The sequence below is a fragment of the Sorex fumeus genome, unplaced genomic scaffold, assembly GCF_029834395.1.
Source record: "Sorex fumeus unplaced genomic scaffold, SorFum_2.1 ptg000072l, whole genome shotgun sequence".
In the NCBI taxonomy this organism is placed as follows: domain Eukaryota; kingdom Metazoa; phylum Chordata; class Mammalia; order Eulipotyphla; family Soricidae; genus Sorex; species Sorex fumeus.
The window spans coordinates 49,450,699-49,469,099 of NW_026606129.1; the positions used below are offsets into that span (position 1 = coordinate 49,450,699).

An 18,401-nucleotide genomic window follows, 5' to 3' on the forward strand; every position below is an offset into this window, starting at 1 on the left:
GGGCGGGGGACTGCGCCCCGCCCTCGCGGGGTCGCCACGGCAACGCGGGTCGCGGCCGCGAGGGGGCCGGGGGGCGCCGCACCCCGCCCCGCCCCGCGCCGCCCCGCCCCGCGAGCCTCACCTGAGCGCCGCGCGCGGCAACCCGACTGGGGGAGCCCTCCGGGGATGGGAAGGCAGCGGGCTGCGGGCGGAGGTCTCGCCCCGCGATCGCGGTCCCGCGCGCGCCCCGTGGGACCCAGCCCCCTTACCTGCCCGGCCTGTTCGCTAGCCACCACCCCCGCCCCGCGCTGTCCCCAGGTCCCTTCCGAGATCTGACTGCCAGTGGGGTTCCTCTTTCTCCAACTTTACCTGGGCTCTTAGACGCCTAGTTTCTCCCCAACGCCCCTCCCCCCAGGACTCCCCAATAACCAAGCCCTCCTTCCGGCCCCCCACCCCGCCCCCCATCTCGCTGTGCAGGACGAGCACGCCTGGCTTTGGGGGCTGGGCCTGGGTTTGCGCCATCCCCAAGCCAGTAACCTGACCATCCCTGCCCCCTCACACAAATACACAAACTATTTGCTCACCGGCGAGTGGGGGTGATACCAAAGCTCTGGCGGCCGTTTGAGGAGGGCAGGCGGGCTGCAGAAGTGAGGTGCATTTCTTTCCTTTCCTCCCAGGTTTAAAATGGGACCCACCCCAAGCTGGGAAGCCTTGGGCAAGTCTGGACTCCCCTCACTGGCACATACCTGGGCCTTCTCTGGGAGGAACCGCTGGGCAAAAGGGTTGTCTGCCGAGGCCCCGCTGTGCCCTTTGCTGGACCCTTCACAGACAGGCCTGCAGACTGCCAACAGCCCCTGCTTGGCCCTTCCATTCAGAGTCTGAGAACTTCAGTTCAAGGCAATTCAGACAGCCTCCTGAGTCGCAAAATGTGTGATATATACTATACCTTGGAAGCCACCAGAGCTTCACAGGGCTCAGAGGTGCAGAGCCAAAAGGCTCAGGTCATTCACACGGAGTTTAGTATGAGAAGACCAGACATTTTCTTCCCATCTCACTGACTCAAGAACCTCCCTTCACTTTCATCTGGCTTTCAAGTTCTCCCTTAAATTCCTTGTCCTCCACCCATCCCTTTTCCAGGACCTGGCCTGGTCACACTGCACCTCCCATTCCTGCTCCCGTGCACTTTCCCTGCCCTCTGACATAGAAGTCATGCCTGCCAATCTGGAATTTGGATCCTCCAAGGTTATGCTCCACACCTACATCCATCACCCCCTCAGCCCAGTCAATGAGGCCCAGGTCCCTCTCGCTATCACTCTCTCTCCCTCCTCTTCTCCCTCCCTTCCTCCGTTTCCTGCCCCTGCTGCCTGTGCATTCCTGCCCCCCATGCACTCAAGTGCATCCCCATTCAGGGATTCTACCCACCAGAGAGCAGAGAGACCTGGGCCTCCCAAGCCCCACAGCACCCCCTATCTCTACAGATACTCTGTCTCCTTCCTGTCAGGAGTGTGAGCCTTTCTGGCACAAGTTCATCCCATCCCCACACCATGTCCGGATACAAATGCAATGCAAAAATGAGTCACTCCATTTGCACTATTGCAGAAGCTCGTAGCATCCCCAGGGCCACTTGGGTCATGCCCTCAGCATGGACTTCAAGAAGAGACGGTCCTTCATAGGAAGCACTTCTGGCTCCCCAGGCTCCCTGATCAGAGTCTGGAAGGCTCTGAAAGGTAAATTCTCCTTCGCCAGGCCACACACCAGCTGGAGCACAGAGTGCCTCCCACTGTTCTTGTTTACTCAAGGCCAAACTCACCCATGGCCACTTAGTGCTGGAGGTCAAAGGTGGCTGTTCCTCTCTGAAAAGAGGTCAGAAGTTCTTCGGACAGTCTGCCTCTAAACCTCACAGCACCTCATCGCTCTGAGAGGCCCCTCCCCATCACTGTCTCAATGTCCACCCTGCCTGTGGGCTGTTTGGGCCTTCCAAGGCCACCTCGAGGCTGGAGGATGTGTAGGGGGAAGGATATGCACCCCAATCCAGGTAGACCAATGCTGCCCAATGCAGTCTGCACCAGGAATCCAGATTACCCATCCATCCCTATAATTATGTCCCCAGTAACATTTATCAACCATTCCCCCAAGTCCTCTCTCTCTACCCCCTCTGCTCACTTTCAGCGCCAGCATCAGATTCTCCCTACCACAGCAGAGAAAGTGATGTGGAAGAGAGACAGCAGCCACTGTAACCATGATGGGCAGCAGACTGGGCTCCACTCACAGCCCCCCTGCCAAGCAACAGAGAGGACTGGGTGAACGGATGGCCGGGAATCAAAATGAAAATCCAGGCTCCACGGGTGAGTGTATCCCAAATAGGCCCTGAACCAAGGACAGGACTGAGACAGAAAGGAGGGAGGAACCAGGGGGAGCAATTACACAAACCCCAGGCCCGACCCTCAAGTCCAAAATCTCAACCTTCAATGGTCGAATTCAAACTGATAGAAATTACTTTCGATACAAATGCAAAGGGATTTTAATTGAACACCAGCACAAAGTTTTGATAATTAATATAAATTAGAGTTGGCTAAAAAGCAAAGTGTATCAGCTGACAAGCCATAGCAGATGGTGCTCAGATTCAGAGCACCCCCAAAGAGTGGTGTGCACCCCACAGGTTTACTCCATTGCTGGGATCTAATTAAATCCACATCTACGCCTATTTCTTAAACTCTCTGGAGAAGGCTCCAGAGGTTAGCTGGCCTTGAACAGGATGTAGAGCACAGGCAGCGTGGCCACAAATGCCAGGCAGGTGACCATTGTGCTGTAGACAGTGTTTCTGTTGACCTGGGCTTCGAGCCTCTGCTCCACGTCCGCCAGTGCCAGGATCACACTCCCGTGCTCCAGCAAAGAGCCAGGCAGAGCCCCATCTGCAGGCTCAACCAGGCCCGGGTGTGCTGCAGCCTTTGCGAGCTGCACCGCCCCAGCTGTGTGGCTTAAAGTCTTTTCCAAGTCATGAAGCTGCTCTCGTAAACCCTCGAGACATGAATGAACCTGTCTGGAATGACTGAGCTGCTCTTTCAAGGCGGCTGAAAGGACATCTGTGTCTCTGTCTCGGGTGGGGGAAGTACCTGCCTGGGACCCTGAGCTCTGCCCGGGTCCGGCCTGTACCAGGCCCCTCAGATCAAGCATGAGGTCATGGAGGTCCTTCTGCTGCAGAGAGTAGCTGGAAGCCTGTTCTCGGATGGCCTCCTGGAGGCTCACTGGCCCCTTCTGCGCCTCCAGAAGTAAGGCTTTCAGCTCCTGCAGCCGCACACGGTTCACGTAGGTGGAACCCACCACACCGATCAGAGCCCCCAGGACCGAGCCGATGAGCGACCAGTTCTTGGTCCTCTCAGCCCGCGTGCGCTCCTTCTCGTGACTTTCCCTCACGGCCGCAGAAAAGAGGGAGAACTTCTCTCGCTCAGAGTCTTCGGCACGTATGTGGGCCGCACGAAGCCTCTTCTCCTCCTGCAGGAGCAAAACTGTGTCAGACGGCAGCCACCTGACTGTAGCCACTGTAGCCACTGTGTAGCACTGTCGCCACCAGCAACGTCCACCACTAGGACCCTGAGGCTCAGGCTCATGCCTGGCACAGAGTAGGTGTTCCAGAAACACGTGGGCTGTGAAGCAGCACAAACCCCATCAATGGAATGTGAAGGAAGTGGGCATGCTTACAAAGACCTGCAGTCCTTCCCAAGCAGTCTTAGGTCTGACCACTGTCTGTAGGCTGTGTCTATCAGAAGGGCAGTGCCTAGGACAGTGATAGTAGAGTAGGGAGGGTGTTTGCCTTGCACGTGGCCAACCCGGGTTCAATCCCCAGCATCCCATCTGGTCCCCCAGTACTGTCAGAACTCATTCCTGAGTGCAGAGCCAGGAATAACTCCTGAGCATCACTGGGTATGGCCCAAAAAGGAAAAATAAAAAGAATGGCAGTGGATATGCCCTCTGGCACTTTGATACACCTTGCTTCTGGAACCCATCTGCTTGGTAGGAGCTCCTGGTGCACCCCCTACATTACTTTTTAACCAGCAGACCATTAAGGGTCTCCCCCCACCCCGCCAAGCCTACCTGTAGCATTCTGTGCTCCAGGGTGGCCAGCTCCAGGTATTGGTTGTCATCCCGGGAGATGCGGTCCAAGCGGTCCCTCACCTCCTTCAGCTTGGCCTGCTGAGCTTCCAAGTCTTCCCGAGCCTCTCGGACAAGGCCTCGAGCCACCATGAACACTTTCTCTGCCTGCAGAAAAAAGAACAGAGGTGAGCAGCCCCTTTCCTCTGCATGCACTTGGGCTCAACTCTTTTCCCAAGGTGGCTGCTGGCTGCTGAGAAGAGGCCACGGGGCCCTGAGTGCAGAGGGTGGAAATAAAGCCCCTCAGCTCCGTTGTCTTGGATCTCCCAGAGGTCCTCTAAGTGCCCCAGGCTACGCCTGTCAGAGCCGGTGGATTTATGCATTCATGCAGAAATAAGACGCCCTGGGGAAATCTGGAAATAGCTAACAATGCACCAGACCTGGTACGTGCTGAACACCAACCCACTGACAGCCCGAGGAGCATGTTCTTAAGCTGATGCAGGTGTGTCACCTTCCTTCTGCCCCACACAGTGCCGTGAGAGGCATCACTGCTACAGCCTCCTTCACAGACGCAGAAACCCCAGGTCAGCCCAAGCTGCGTCACCTCCAAGCAGTGGGCCTTGGGGGCCTCCCGCTGACCCCCAGGCTCTTCTTGCCTCCATACCCTGCTCTGTGCCTAGGACAGAATGGAAACAGGAGTGGCAGAGTGCACTTCTGAGAACACAGCCTCTGCGGGCAGCTCTCCTCCACAGCGCAGTTCTCAGTGTCCTGGTCTTCCCAACAGTCTTGAGGGCCCTGGGATGCCTGCTCCAGACCCCTCTAACCACCTGCCCCCAGTGCTGCCAGGGCATCTGCAGGCCCTAACAAGATGGACAGAAATGGTCAGCAACTAGTGAAACACAGCCACTGTCTTCAGTTCCACAGAGAGCCTGACCCAGGACATCCTCGGTGCTGCCATGTACAGAAGCCAGGTTCTCTGGTGAAAAACAAGCCAATTCCCGCCACCCACCCCACCTCAGTGAGATCACGCCACCTCAGTGAGATCACTGGCCACATGCAAGACCAGTGCCCAACCCACTGTACTATCTCTCTGGCTCTGGGGCCTGACCAAGTTTACTGTGGAGGAGTTTGAAGATGCAGTGGCTGAAAAGCAGCTCATCCCAGATGGTGGTGGGGTCAAGTACATTCTAAACCATGGGCCTCTGGACAAGTGGTGGACACTGCACTCCTGAGAGCCTCGGCGCTGTCTCCTGAGTCCCCGCTTCCCACTCCAGCTCTCACCATCCCATTAAAGGGCCGTAAGTTTCCTCAGTTGGCAGATCTTCCCATGTCAGGACACCGGCCCACATCCCTTCTCACCTCAGTCACATTTCCCTGAGCCTCTCGAACCTCATTGAGTCCAACAAACTCTTCATATCTGTCCCACCAGATCTTGGCTGTGGAGGACACTCGTTGTTGAAAGCTGCGCCCCACGGTCCTGCCCAGTGCTGACAGGCGGCTGTAGAGTACCTCCTCGGGCCGTTTCTCTCTGGGCTGGCTCGAGCCTGGGCTGCAGAAAGTCCTGGTCACAACAAGGTCCCTGCCAAGGAGGCCTCTTCGCACCAGACCCGGGGATGCACCCACAACGTGCTGCATGCTGAACATGGGCTGCACCCCGTCATGGGGAAACCTGCAGGGGGGACACCAGACAGATCAGCTCACAGTGGGAAGGCTGTCACGTCAGGTTCCCAGGCCCACGATGGTTCTGAACAGCATGATTTCTGGCCTGCAGCCAGCGGCCCCCTGACCCCCACCCCCAAGCTCTTGGGCAATGAAACTGAATGGGAAAGAACCAGGATTCTCATTCAAGCCACCCCCCACCCCTTCCTTACTCCGCACCCTTCCCCGATTCTGCTATGGCTCAAATGAGAATCCTGGTACCAGTTCTCTAATGTCGAAGTTGTATCTTTGCTAGGGCCAGAGCGATAGTAGAGCAGATAGGGCCTCTGCATGTGGCCAACCCAGGTTTGATCTCTGGCACCCCCTATGGTCCCCTGAGCATTGTCAGGAGTAATTTGTGAGTGCAGACCAGGAGTAACCCCTAAGCATCACTGGGTGTGGTGCCCCAAAAAACAAAACAAAACAAAGCAAATTGTATCTTTGCTGCCAAAGTCCCAAAAAGACACATAAAGATTCCAAGGAGAACTGTGTCACTGAGGGGATTTCAGGGAAAGTTTCAGCAAAAGACTCTCAAAACAGAACAGGGCTAGGTAAGGCACTTGCCCTGCATGCGGTCAACCCAGGTTTGATCCACGGCATCCCATATGGTGCTCCGAGCACCGCCAGAAGTGATCCCCAAATGCAAAGCTAGGAGAAACACCTGAGCATTGCTGGGTATGGCCTCCAAAAACAAAAAACCACCTCTCAAAATCAACTTCCGAGTCAGTGACCTGAAGGCTGCCTCAATACTGGGAAGCAGTTTCAGTTAAGCTCCAGGAGGGCTGGGACGTGCTCCAAGGGCGGGAGTGCACGCTTTGCTTCGCCCGTTGGAACCCCAGGTTTGCTTTATCTCCAGCACTGCAGGGTGTGGCCCACAAACCGAAAATGAAGTTTGAGAGCATAAGTCCTTCAAGCCCAAGATAGAAATTTCCTTCCTCAGCTCTCCTTTGAGAAGGCATTTCAGGGGGCTGAGGAGGGCACAAAAGAACAAGCACCTCCTCAGAGCTCCTCTCAGGCTCACAGGCTCACACCAGCCCTTCTTCTGCCTGAGTCAGACTTAGCTACCAACCCTAGTCTCACATTTCTCACCCTCCTGAAGCTGAGTCCCTCCTTTCCCATTTAAGTCACTGCTCAACAGGTTAGGTTTCTTTAATCTCTTCTTTCCCCGCTTGGCTTTGATGTGTGGGCCCCAACGCCTACTGCCTCCAGATCATTTCCTTAACAACACAGGGAGTCAGCTTCCCATTATCCAGTCAGGCCCTGCCCCAGTACGGGAGCAGCAGTGACTGCTAAGGACCTAGAGTGAGGCCCAGTGACCCATGCTGGGCAAATCTGGACCAGCTGTACCCTCCTCTGATTAACAGCACCCCACCCCCACCCCCACCCAACTCACCACCTGCACCTCTCTCTACCAGCTCTATCTGCTAGAGTGACACCCTGTGGCCAAATGGCGGAATAGCCAGAAAGACAAGAGCACAAAGAACAGGGAGACAAGGCAGGAGACTGCAGGCTTGCCAGCTACCAGGAAAGGGGCTTCCTGGGCCAATGCAGAGACCTGCTCACAGAACCTTAGCCCCCTCCCCATCCTGCCCACTGGGACAAACTCAGGTCCATGAAAACAAAGTTGAATACGGAAATGCCTCTTGGGCAAAATGGCCAGAACAGAGACATGGGAGGGAACATCCCTGCAACTGATTCTAAACTGTGGCACTGCATGGGATCCCTGGCTCCCCTTAAGGAGGCCCAAAGGAGCCCAAAGGAGCACACATACACAGACACACAGACATACACTGACACAGACACACACACCAGTTGAATGGCAAGAGTCAGGCAAGCCCCAAGACCCTGCACCCAAGCTGTGACCTACAACAATCCTGCACAATGACCCCCCTCATCTAAGCAAAGTGCAGAGCTTGGAGGCCCTGCCAAACACAGTGCCCACTTCCCTTGGCAATGCCCCATACAGAAGTGTCACTGGGGCTGTCGCTTTTTCCCAGGCCCCCTCATTCTTGATCCTACTCAACCCAGGTTGCTCTCCCAGGCCTCTCAAAACTCCTGCCAGATCCCGCAGGTGCTGTTCAGATTGCTTCAGTTTCTCTGCAGCTTTCAACATCCTTTTGTTTGTATTTTGTTTTAGTGTTGGGGTCACATCAGGTGCTGCTCAGCGGTACCCCTCACCCAATGCACAGGAACCACACAGTACATCAAGTCTAATGTGGGGCCAGGCATAAGGAGGCCACTGGGCCACACCCCCATCCAACACTCTCTTTGTCATGGCCACACCCAGCGTTACTCAGAGTTTACTCCTGGTGGGGCTCTGGGAACCATATAGGGTGCTGGGGATCAAATCCATGTTAGCCACGTGCCTTACCTGCTGTACAATCCCTCCATATCCATCCTCACTTTTAATTAATAACTTACTTCGCTTGGCCAGAAAAATACAAGAAACTGGAAAAGTACCCCCACTACACCTTCCTGTAGTATCTGTCCCCTTTCCATCTTTTCCTCCTGATCCTCAGGATGAAGAATTTATGTTACAAGGAAGACTAAGCTATGCCCCAGGTACCAAGTCCTCTCCCCACCCCACAATCACTCATTAATCATCAGTCACTGATCACCAGTCATCAGAGTGTCTACTGTCCCCCAACTTCTGCTCCACTTCTTAATTTCGATCTGGAATCAACCTCCCCAACAACCAGTATCCAACCATCTCCAGTCCCTCTTCCCATTTTGTTAAACCCTCTCTAATCTATTCTTCACTCCCAACAGGTCACTAGAATGGCTTTTGTTTACATCATCTCCACATTGCTAAACCCAATAATCAGTTCTCAGTCCTCAGACACTCACCCTGTCTGCAGTCCATCCCTTGGAACAGTTCCCTCCTTGAAAGGTGCAAGGTGCATCCAGTTCCCACTCATCTCCCCATTTCTACCAGAGGCTCAGGGTTCAGTCTTCTGTCTCCTCCCATACAGTCCCCTGGCTCTAAAACCACCTGGGAAATGTTCTAAAATCGACCATGTTGCAGTGATGGCTGCAAAACATTGTGAATGTTGAAGCAAAACCACTGACTTCACATAGTAAACAGGTGAATTACTTGCCAAGTATCTCAATTCAGCTTTTGCTGGACAGAGGATGTTGATCAGTGATAGAGAGCATCCATATATGTGTGGTGCTCTGAGTTTGATCCCTAGCATCACAATAAAAATAAAAAAGAAAGAACGAAAAATAATCAATAGGGTTGGAAGTGAAAGGACAGCAGGTTGGGTTCTTGCCTTGCATGCAGCTGACTTAGGTTTGATGCCCAGCATCCCATATGGTGCCCCGTGAATTACCAGGAGTGACTTCTGAGCAGAGCCAGGAGTAATCTCTGAGCATTGCTGGGTGTGGCCCAAAAAACAGAAAAAGAAAAGAGAGAAAAACTGTATTGATTATGGCTCGGTTCACTCCTCTGGATTTCAGGTCCACTGATCTGTCAATCCATCCATATCTCTGCTTGAAATGCTAAAAGGGACCTTATTTCCCTGCCCCCAAGCCCCAAAGTTGTTTGTTCCACAACCTTCATCTTGACTTATAGAAACACCATGACCTCACAAGGCCAAAAGTCTTATTCACCCCTCACTGAACTTTTTTTCTCACGTCATAGTCCATTAGTTACTGTCACTTCCTTTAGAAACTTGCCACCAAACAAGTCTCCCAGATTCCACACTAGCACCTATGGTCTATTTATCAATCTGTGCCATGTCTGAAAGCAACCAGTGTCCACTCAAAAGCATGCCAGATCCCACCGCTGTGCTCAAAGCCTGCAACAGTTCCTCATTTCTCCAAGGTAAAAGCCTAAATACTTTCCTATGGCTTACAGGGCATCTGCCTCCTGACTCATTCTTCTCTGACCTCATCACCCACTAGTCTCTTTCCCACCCTTGTTCATCATGTGCACCTTTGCCCCAGTTTCACTGAGTCTAAGATGTACAATGTAATGATTTAATAAACATGTTGCTGATGAAAGTCAGCTTAACACAGTTCAACTCATAAATTTTGCATGAACCTTCTTGATGTTGCTGAACATCCGAAAGCTATCCTGCCTCATTACCTGTTCTGTCTTCTGATAGAGAACTGTTCACTCTCTGTGAACTGCTGATCCAAGTATACTGTTTCAGTATCATCCCATCCATCGGCAACTCCTTACCCACTATCTCTGCCTTATTACCTAATTTTCTGCGCGCGCACACACTTCCCATGACCTATGACATGCATTTCATTTACTTTGGTTACAGTTCATGAGGACTTCAGTATTGCCAAGGCTGACACTTTTTGTTCACCATACATATGTATGAAAGTCTATTAACATCATATATGAGCAAAAAAGTGTAGAGTGGGTGAATACACAGAATTTGCAAAAAGTCACATCCTGGATCACAAACCTAAACTCCCTCCGGTGGTCTGCAAAGCTCTAGGTTCATGTGCTCTAGCCCTTTCCCACTCCGCGACCTCTCTCGCATCTCCTGGCCACGCTGTGCCTTCCTCGGCTCCAGGAATGCGGCAAAGGTTCCTCGGAAGACCTCTGCTCTTGCCCTTCCTTCTACCTGCAACGCTTTCCCCGGGCGCCTTTCCAGTCCCGGCGCCTTCCGGTAAAGCACCGTCCCGGCTTCCGGACCCTCCCCTCGCCTCACGACCCTCCTCCTCTTTACCTGGCGCGCCCGGCGCCGAAGCCGAAGTCCCAAAACAGCGCCTGCCACTCAGCTCACCTCTGACCCTCTCGCGCCCGCCTCCCGGGGCCGCTTCCGGGAGTGCCACTTCCTGGTTGGGAGCCAATCAGCGAGCGCGCGCCGAGCTGCCGCTCTCCGCTTCCTGTGGCAGAGCCCGGGCGAGGGGCGGCAGGCGCCATGTCCGGCCGCGAAGGTGAGTGGCCGGGGCAGGAGTGGACGGTGGGGGACGGGGTGGGACGCGCCGGAGCCCGGGCTTGAGCGTGCGGGTGTTCGTCCGCAGGTGGCAAGAAGAAGCCCCTGAAGCAACCGAAGAAACAGGCCAAGGAAATGGACGAGGTGAGGGCAGGCGCCGGCCGGGGCGTGGACGGGCGCGTAGGGCTGGGAATCCCGCCCGCTCTTACCCCGCTCTGTCTCTCTCTAGGAAGATAAGGCATTCAAGCAGAAACAGAAGGAAGAGCAGAAGAAACTCGAGGAACTGAAAGCCAAGGCCGCGGGGAAGGGCCCCCTGGGTGAGTGAGGGCCGGATCTGGCGTGCGCGGGGGTGCTCGCCGGGGCGCCGTGGCGGCCGGCCACCCGGCCGGCCAGCCAGTGATCAGCGCGGTGCTCCCAGCAACGAGAAGGGGGCTGGAGCCAGATCAGGTCTGGAAACAAAGTCTGCCTGTCTCTTGGGCAGTCCGTGCACCCCTTCTTTAAGGAAGCTTCAGAAGTGACCGCAGAGAAGTTAACTCAAGGCGCACACATTTCACGCGAAACCAATACTTTTTTTTGCTGTATATTTTATTTTGTTTTGGGGTCACACCCGGCCGTGCGACAGGCTCTGCACTCAGGAATCTCCTGGCCATGCTTGGGGGACAATATGGGATGCTAGGGATTGTACCTGGGTCCTCCGCCTGCAAGGCAAACGCCCTACCCCCGCTGTACTGTATCGCTCTGGCCCCAGCCGTCACAATTATTTACTTGCTACTCATGTTAAATCCAGTGAATACTGGGACCTGGGAGATGGCGCAAAAGGTCTGGAATGTCAGCATAGCTTGCTCAGGGGCTCTGGGGTCTAGTACCAGAATCTCATGCACTGCTGGGGATTCTCCCACAAATTTTTATTTAACTTTATTACTTTTGGGTGCTGACAGACTTGAAGGATAATGTCCAGACTCTTTGTTTTGCTGTTCCACTATATGCCTTCCCCACAATCTTCTGTGGTGCTACACTCAGTATGGTGAGGTGAAGTTAGCTCCTAGAGTTGCTGAGGGACCATGCTGTGGTAGAAAACAGGGTTCCTGCATGCAAACAGAGAAAGCATGGCTCTAGCCAAAGAGTTGCTGGAGTCCCTTTGTGCTTTTTTCAACCTAATTATTTTTTTGTTTGTTTTGGGGGGGCTACACCTGGTATTGCTCAGGGGTTACTCCTGACTGTGTATTCAGGGATAAATCCTGGCTTGGGGTACCGTATGCCAAGGCCACTATTGAACCTGGGTAAGGTATTGAACCCAGGTAGGCAAGTGCCTTACCCACTGTACTATTATTTCTCTCGCCCCCTAATCACCCTCTATTCTGTCTCTTCCTAGAATCTAAGAGGACTTGGTATTACAAAAAGATTTTTTGTAACAGATTTCTTTCTGGGTATTATTTTTGTTTGAACTGTGGTAACATTGTATAATACTTTGTGCTTCTGAGACAGTTAATTAATTCACAAAAAGAATTCTCTTTTCCCCTTAATGACTTGTTCTGCTCCATTACTGTGAGCCATACTGGGGCTGTGGAGGGTGGCATGGTATAAGTTAATCAGGACTTTGCAAGATTTCTAACTCAATGGGGCTGGAGTGATAGCACAGTGAGTGGGGCATTTGCCTTCCACGTGGCTGACCCGGGTTCGATTCCCGGCATCCCATATGGTCCCCCAGCACCGCCAGGAGTAATTTCTGAGTGCAGAGCCAGGAGTAACCCCTGTGCATCGCCAGGTGTGACCCAAAAAGCAAAATAAATAAATCAAATTGAAAAAAAATGATTTCTAACTCAAGAGTTTTCCAAAGTGCCAGGATTCTTGTTGCTTGTTTTAAGAAAGATACAAGGGGCCGGGAGTGATCCCTCGCATTCCATATGGTCTACCCCACCCCCCGTAAGCCTACTGGGAGTAATTCCTGAGGGCAGAGCCACCAATAACTCCTAAGCTTTGCCAGGTGTGGCCCCAAAACAAGAATGGTGCAAGATACTTTGCACCTTCCATTTATTTGTGCTTGTGTATAGAAAGAAAATTAACCCTTAGTAAAATTTTATACTATTTTCTCAGAGCATCATCTACTTTTTGTTGTATTTGAGTTTTGAGCCACACCTGGCTATGCTCAAGGTTTATTTTCGGCTTTGTGCTCAGGGATCACTTCTGGTGGTATTCAGGGGACTCTAGGATGCTCAGGATAGAACTCAGGTCAGCCTGTACAAAGCAAGTACCCAGTCCACTGTACTGTCACTTCTGCTCCATATCAACTTTTAAATTCTAATGCTTCAGTTTTTGCCCATACCCAGCAGTGCTCAGGGAAACTCCTGGCTCTGCACTCAGAAATTGATCCTGGCCATGCTTGGGGACCAGTGGGATGACAGGGATCAAACCCAGGTTGCAGGAAGGCAAGGCAAGGGCCCTATCTGCTGTACTGTCTATCTATCTGTCTCTATTCCTAAGCTACTTTTTCAAAAAGATTCATTTATTTTGGGACCATACCCAGCAGTGCTCAAGCACTGACTCTCCTCTGGGATCACTCCTGATGGGCTCCAGGTACCGTATGAAGTGCGGGGAGTTGAACCTAGGTCAGCCATGTGCTAGACAAGTGCCCTCCCCACAGTACTATCACTCTGGCCCCATAAAGATTTTTTTTAACTACCTTTTTTGGTCTTTAGTATAGTCATACTTAATTTTACAGCTTTCTACCTATTGTGTGCCAATATATAGGCATTTTTGGTGTTTGTTTTGTTCTGATTTTTGAGCCACAACCAGTGGTGCTAAGAAAACTGAGTCACTGAGGATTGAATCCAGTTTTTCCCCACACAAAGCATGAGTCCTCTGAATTATCTGGATATGAGTGTGGGGGCTTATCTATAGAGCCTTACATGGCCTTGCCATGGATTCAAACTGTCATCAGCGGGATAAAGGGCAAGCACCTGACCCATTGTGTATTCTGTCCAGCCCATATAGTCAGAGAGAGAAAATGTGTGTGTTGTGTGTGTGCATGTGAGTTAATATGAACTAGGGGGAGGAGAGATAGTCCAATCATTAGGGCATTTGCTTGAACACAGCAAACCCATGTTTGATTCTCTGAATCCCATATGGTTGCCCAAGTCCAAGTTCCCCAGGAGTAATTATTGAGTGCATGCTGGGTGTGCACCCACCACCACCAAAAAAAAGAAAAGAAATACGGACTTGTAGGAGACAGGGGTGGAGCTCAGTGACAAAACAATTGCCTTGTGCACATGAGGTCTTGGATTTGATCCCTAGCACCATTTTCTTTTTAAAGAAGGATTTGTGGGACTGGGGGAATAGCTATGGGCCCAGGGCATATGTAAGACCCTGAGTTTGATCCCTTGTACCACATGGTCCCTTTAGCACTGCTGGGCTCTAGTGTTGAACTCTCAGCCTAGGTTGGCTGCCAAGAGTGGTTCCTGGGACCTCCTGTGCACTACTTGGGTGCCTCTGTCTCCCCACCCCCAAAATTGAGGATATGAACTGGAAAGTCAAACTATTTAGCTTGGAGTTCTGGCTTTGAACAATGAAGACTTCATTACCTCTATAGCAGGTTGATAGGTGATATGAATTAAAGAGCCAGTCTATGATGTGCACAACAGTGTAAATCAGATCAGGACTTTTGTGCACCTGCCTCATTCTGCTTTTGCCTAGAATAGACAACATTAATAGAGCCCTGTGCATGCTTGTGTCGAAAAGAATGTGCAATACCGGAGTCAAGCTTTATACACTGGGGCCCGGGACTGTAAGTTTTTCCCTAACTGGAAACTTTTTCCTTTTGTAGCCACTGGTGGAATTAAGAAATCTGGCAAAAAGTGAGCTGTTCCATGTGCTGAAGATAATGGTGATCTTTAATTCTATTACTGGTTAAACATCTGGATTCTCTGCGTAACCTCAGTTGCCAGCAGTACCTAGGATGAAGTGTTTTTGGAACCTGTTGTACACTTAAGAATAAACTTCTGTAGAAAAATTTAAAAAAAAAAAAGAAGAAAAAGAATTCATAAGGTTGCTCATTCTCTGGTTCTCTGGTTCTCAGCTATTTTTATGGTAGCTGTGAAGTCAGTAAACCTAGCCCAGAATCCTGCCAAAGTGTACTTTTCTCAAGTGTTTGGTCTATCCCTTATTCTGTACCATCTGAAATTAAACCAACTCATTTGAAACAGCTTTGTTTTTGTGTGGTTGTATACCAAACAGAACATGTGAGGTAAGTGGAATAATATATACTTTGTAAAGAAATCCACTCTGGTTTTGACATTCTGTTGCCATTTATTCTAAGGTTTATTCTTCATATAAGGAGTCTTGTATGTGCAGACTGGGCATATACAATGAATAGTTCTTGTTGTCAAGGTGTTTCTCTTAGGAGGAGCAGGATGAAAAAAATACTTCTTGTGAGAGGAATAAGGCTGTAGAAAGGATATTCCTAAAAGGATCTTAAGACCCAAGTCTACCTCAAAGCCCACATGGTCTGCACTTCCACTGGAGGTTCAAAAGATCCCTGCTAGGTTTCAGTGCCTAATACTTCATCAGCAGAATTATTTCTAGCTCTTGTATACTTACTCCAGTGCTAATTCCACCCCCATTCCTTTTATTTTTGTTTTTGGGCCATACCCAGTGGTACTCAAGGGCTTACTCCTGGCTGCGCTCAGTGATCATTCCTGGCAGTATTCAGGAGACCATCTGGGGCACCGGGGTTCAAACCCAGGTCAGCCATGTGCAAGGCAAATGTCCTACCCACTGTGCTATCCCTCCAGCCCTAACACCACCCCCATTTTAACCCAATCATTCCTTACTGGATCATGGCATACACATCCAAATTTGTCTACTGCACCTTCCCTGACTTCCCTACAGATTAATCTCCACTTGACACCCAGAGTCATGTGACTTGTACGGGGCTTAAGAGGTTTATTTGCTGTGCATGTGACAGACCCCAGTTTGATCCCTGGGCTCACTCCTGAGCAGAATCATGAGTAGTCCCTAAGCACAGACAACGGTGATCCCAAAAAACAAAGAAATGAAGGATAATGTTAATGAAAATAACATTTTCTATGAAGTGCTCTGGGAACTCCTTTGAGATTTTGTTAAGGCAAAACTGACAAAGTGACCCAGAGGAATACTGCCTACCTAGCACTGATCAGTTTAAGTTCCAGGTGCCCTATGTGAATTGAGCAGCCCTACTGTCTCCCATTCCTGGCACTGCGAGCAATTTCAAGCCATACCACTGCCAGCTCTGAGCATCACAAAAAGAGGTCTGCTCAGTGTGGCCCACAAACAAAATAATAGAACCAGAGAAGTACTGTATGCCTGGAATACAAAGGCTCTGGGTTCAATTTCTGGAACTGCATGGTCCCTAAGTCCTGCCAGGATGGCCATGGTGGACCGCAGCACTGATGGGCCCGTGCAGCATGGGGTTGAATGTTAACAGTAGTTCCTAGGGCCTTCTGGAGATTGAGAGACTCAAGGAATTCTAGGCTCTGGAATGTAACTCTGAAATAGAGCTGTTTGAGGGTATGAGTTTGATCCCTGGCATAGCCAAAAAAAAAAAAAAAAAAAAAAAAAACGGAGAGAGGAGGGAATAAACAAACTGGAAAAAATTCTGATAGCTTGAAACCTGTTATAACTAATGTAAATTGGTTAAAATTAAAACCAATCTGCTTTGATTTCCTGGAATGTCGCACCGCCAGCAGCATATTCTTTGGACTTTAGGCTCACCCTAAGTGGCCTTGCCTGCCAGCACACAACCCTGTCCTGAGAACCAACTTTCTTTTCTTTCAGCCGGTGATGCACAGGGTTACTCCTGGCTCATGCACGCAGGAATCACTCCTGGTGGTGCTCGGGGGACCATATGGGGATGCTGGGAATTAAACCTGGGTCAGTCATGTGCAAGGCAAATGCCCTACCCACTGTGCTATCGCTCCAACCCCCTAGAGAACCAACTTTCTGAGGGTCAGCCAACATATTGTCCCCAAGAACAAGCACTGCTTTTTTTTTTAATTGGATGAAACCTAATCCCTCCTGTCAAATGAAGTACAGTGCTGTCTCTTTACAACAGACCCTACTACTCCAATTAAGACTTAAGCATTCTGGGTCCAGAACTGGTAGGGTGCTTGCCTTGCATGCAGCCCACCTGGGTTTGATCTCCAGCACCATATGTGGTCCACCGGAGCCACCAGGAGTAATCCCTGAGCACCACCAGGTGAGACCCCCAAAACAAAACAAAGACTTATGCACTCTATTTGGGCAACGATCAGAGTCTGCTAGTCTTAAACTAAGCTCTTGGGGCCAGAATGATAGTATAGCGGGTAGGGCATTTGCCTTGCACGCGGCCGACCCACATTCAATCCCTGGCATCCCATATGGTCCCCCAAGCACCACCAAGAATAATTCCTGAGTGCAAAGCCAGGAGTAACCCCTGAATGTCTCTGGGTGTGACCCAAAAAGAAAAGGGGGGAAAAAAACTAAGCTCAGGTGTTCAAGACTTCAGGCTGTTAATCATCCCCCTTTTCATTTTTTGCTTTCACTTACAGGACACTCAGAGGCCAAGTTTGCCACTGAGAATGAAGACAGCCTGCTAGTCAACACTGTATTCCTGCTGTCAGTGCACACAATACTGCCCAATAAAATCCTACCGAGGGGCAGGGGAGACAGTGTGGGAGGTAAAGCACTTGCCTTGAAGCTGACTCTGCTTCAATTCCTAGCACCATATATGATCCCCTAGCACTGCAGGGTGGGCCCCAACCCCTCCACGCCCCCCCACTCATATCCTATTGAGGGACTGTAGCGATAGAAAAGAAATAAGAACAATCCCAATGGGTTGCATTCTAAACATGGTTCAAATCCCTAGCACCACATGTGGTCCTTAGAGTAGAGACAAGGGACACTCCTGAGCTCAGAACCAAGAATAGCCCCTTGAGCACTGCCAGATGCAATCCAAAATACAGAATGTTCTTGAGCCCAAAGTGGACTCAAGCCCAGTCTGAATTCCTACTCTTCGAAGGTTTGCCTTCTCTCACAAAAAAAGAGCTCATTTATTTTTTATCTAAGGGGTCTTACGTTATCAGCGTCTTTGCTCACTTAGTAATTCCCATTCAACATGTAGGATAGATCAGGTGCAACTTCAGGGGACTTTCTTTGACCTGAACTTCATTTCAATATGACCAGCACTTGAGACAAAAACACCTAAAGCCCTTATGAGAATGGAATAAATGTTAATAGCTTGAGTAGTTCCCATCCTCCAACAAAGACATGTTGCTCTCAGGCTCATCTGCTCTTAGGCTATTCCTCCCTAGACCTATTTCAAATGGATAAATTTTTGTTTTTGTATTTGGATCACACCCAATGGGGTTCAGAGCTTCCTCCTGTCTCAGTGACTAGTTGTCACACCTAGCAGGCTTAGGGGTACAGTATGGGGTGCCAGGTATTGAACCCTGATCAACTGTGTGCAATAACGCTATTCGCTGTACTCTCCGGACCTCAGATGGATAAATTTTGAGCTACTTTGTATATTCAAAGGTATTTACTGCTGTTCACAACATCCCTTTATATACTCCTCATCCATCCAGTTTTCCCACGCTCCTCCACCGAGCATTTGGGAGTATGTGAGAGATGGGTACAGCGGGAAGACAAGCTCTGGGCGGTAGGACACAATCAAAGCCTTGAATGCTGCTGCTGTCTGCATTCAGATGCACACGATGGGGTCCAGGG

General features: G+C 50.8%; 1 protein-coding gene and 1 long non-coding RNA gene across 2 annotated transcripts; one reads left to right on the top strand and one right to left on the bottom strand.

Annotated features, from left to right (window-relative positions):
* Nucleotides 1-2,423: 2,423 nt before the first annotated feature.
* CCDC51 (coiled-coil domain containing 51) lies at nt 2,424-10,540 on the bottom strand. Its single transcript, XM_056129823.1, has 4 exons — nt 10,455-10,540; nt 5,428-5,737; nt 4,072-4,236; nt 2,424-3,471 (listed from the first exon to the last, which is right to left on the bottom strand). The coding sequence occupies exons 2-4, from the start codon at nt 5,710-5,712 to the stop codon at nt 2,716-2,718; spliced, it is 1,206 nt and encodes a 401-aa protein (XP_055985798.1). The 5' UTR covers nt 5,713-5,737; nt 10,455-10,540; the 3' UTR covers nt 2,424-2,715.
* Nucleotides 10,541-10,567: 27 nt separating this feature from the next.
* LOC130037856 (uncharacterized) lies at nt 10,568-14,862 on the top strand. Its single transcript, XR_008794497.1, has 4 exons — nt 10,568-10,665; nt 10,753-10,808; nt 10,894-10,981; nt 14,485-14,862. It is a non-coding gene; the product is annotated as an uncharacterized LOC130037856 (long non-coding RNA).
* The last annotated feature ends 3,539 nt before the right edge of the window (nt 14,863-18,401 follow it).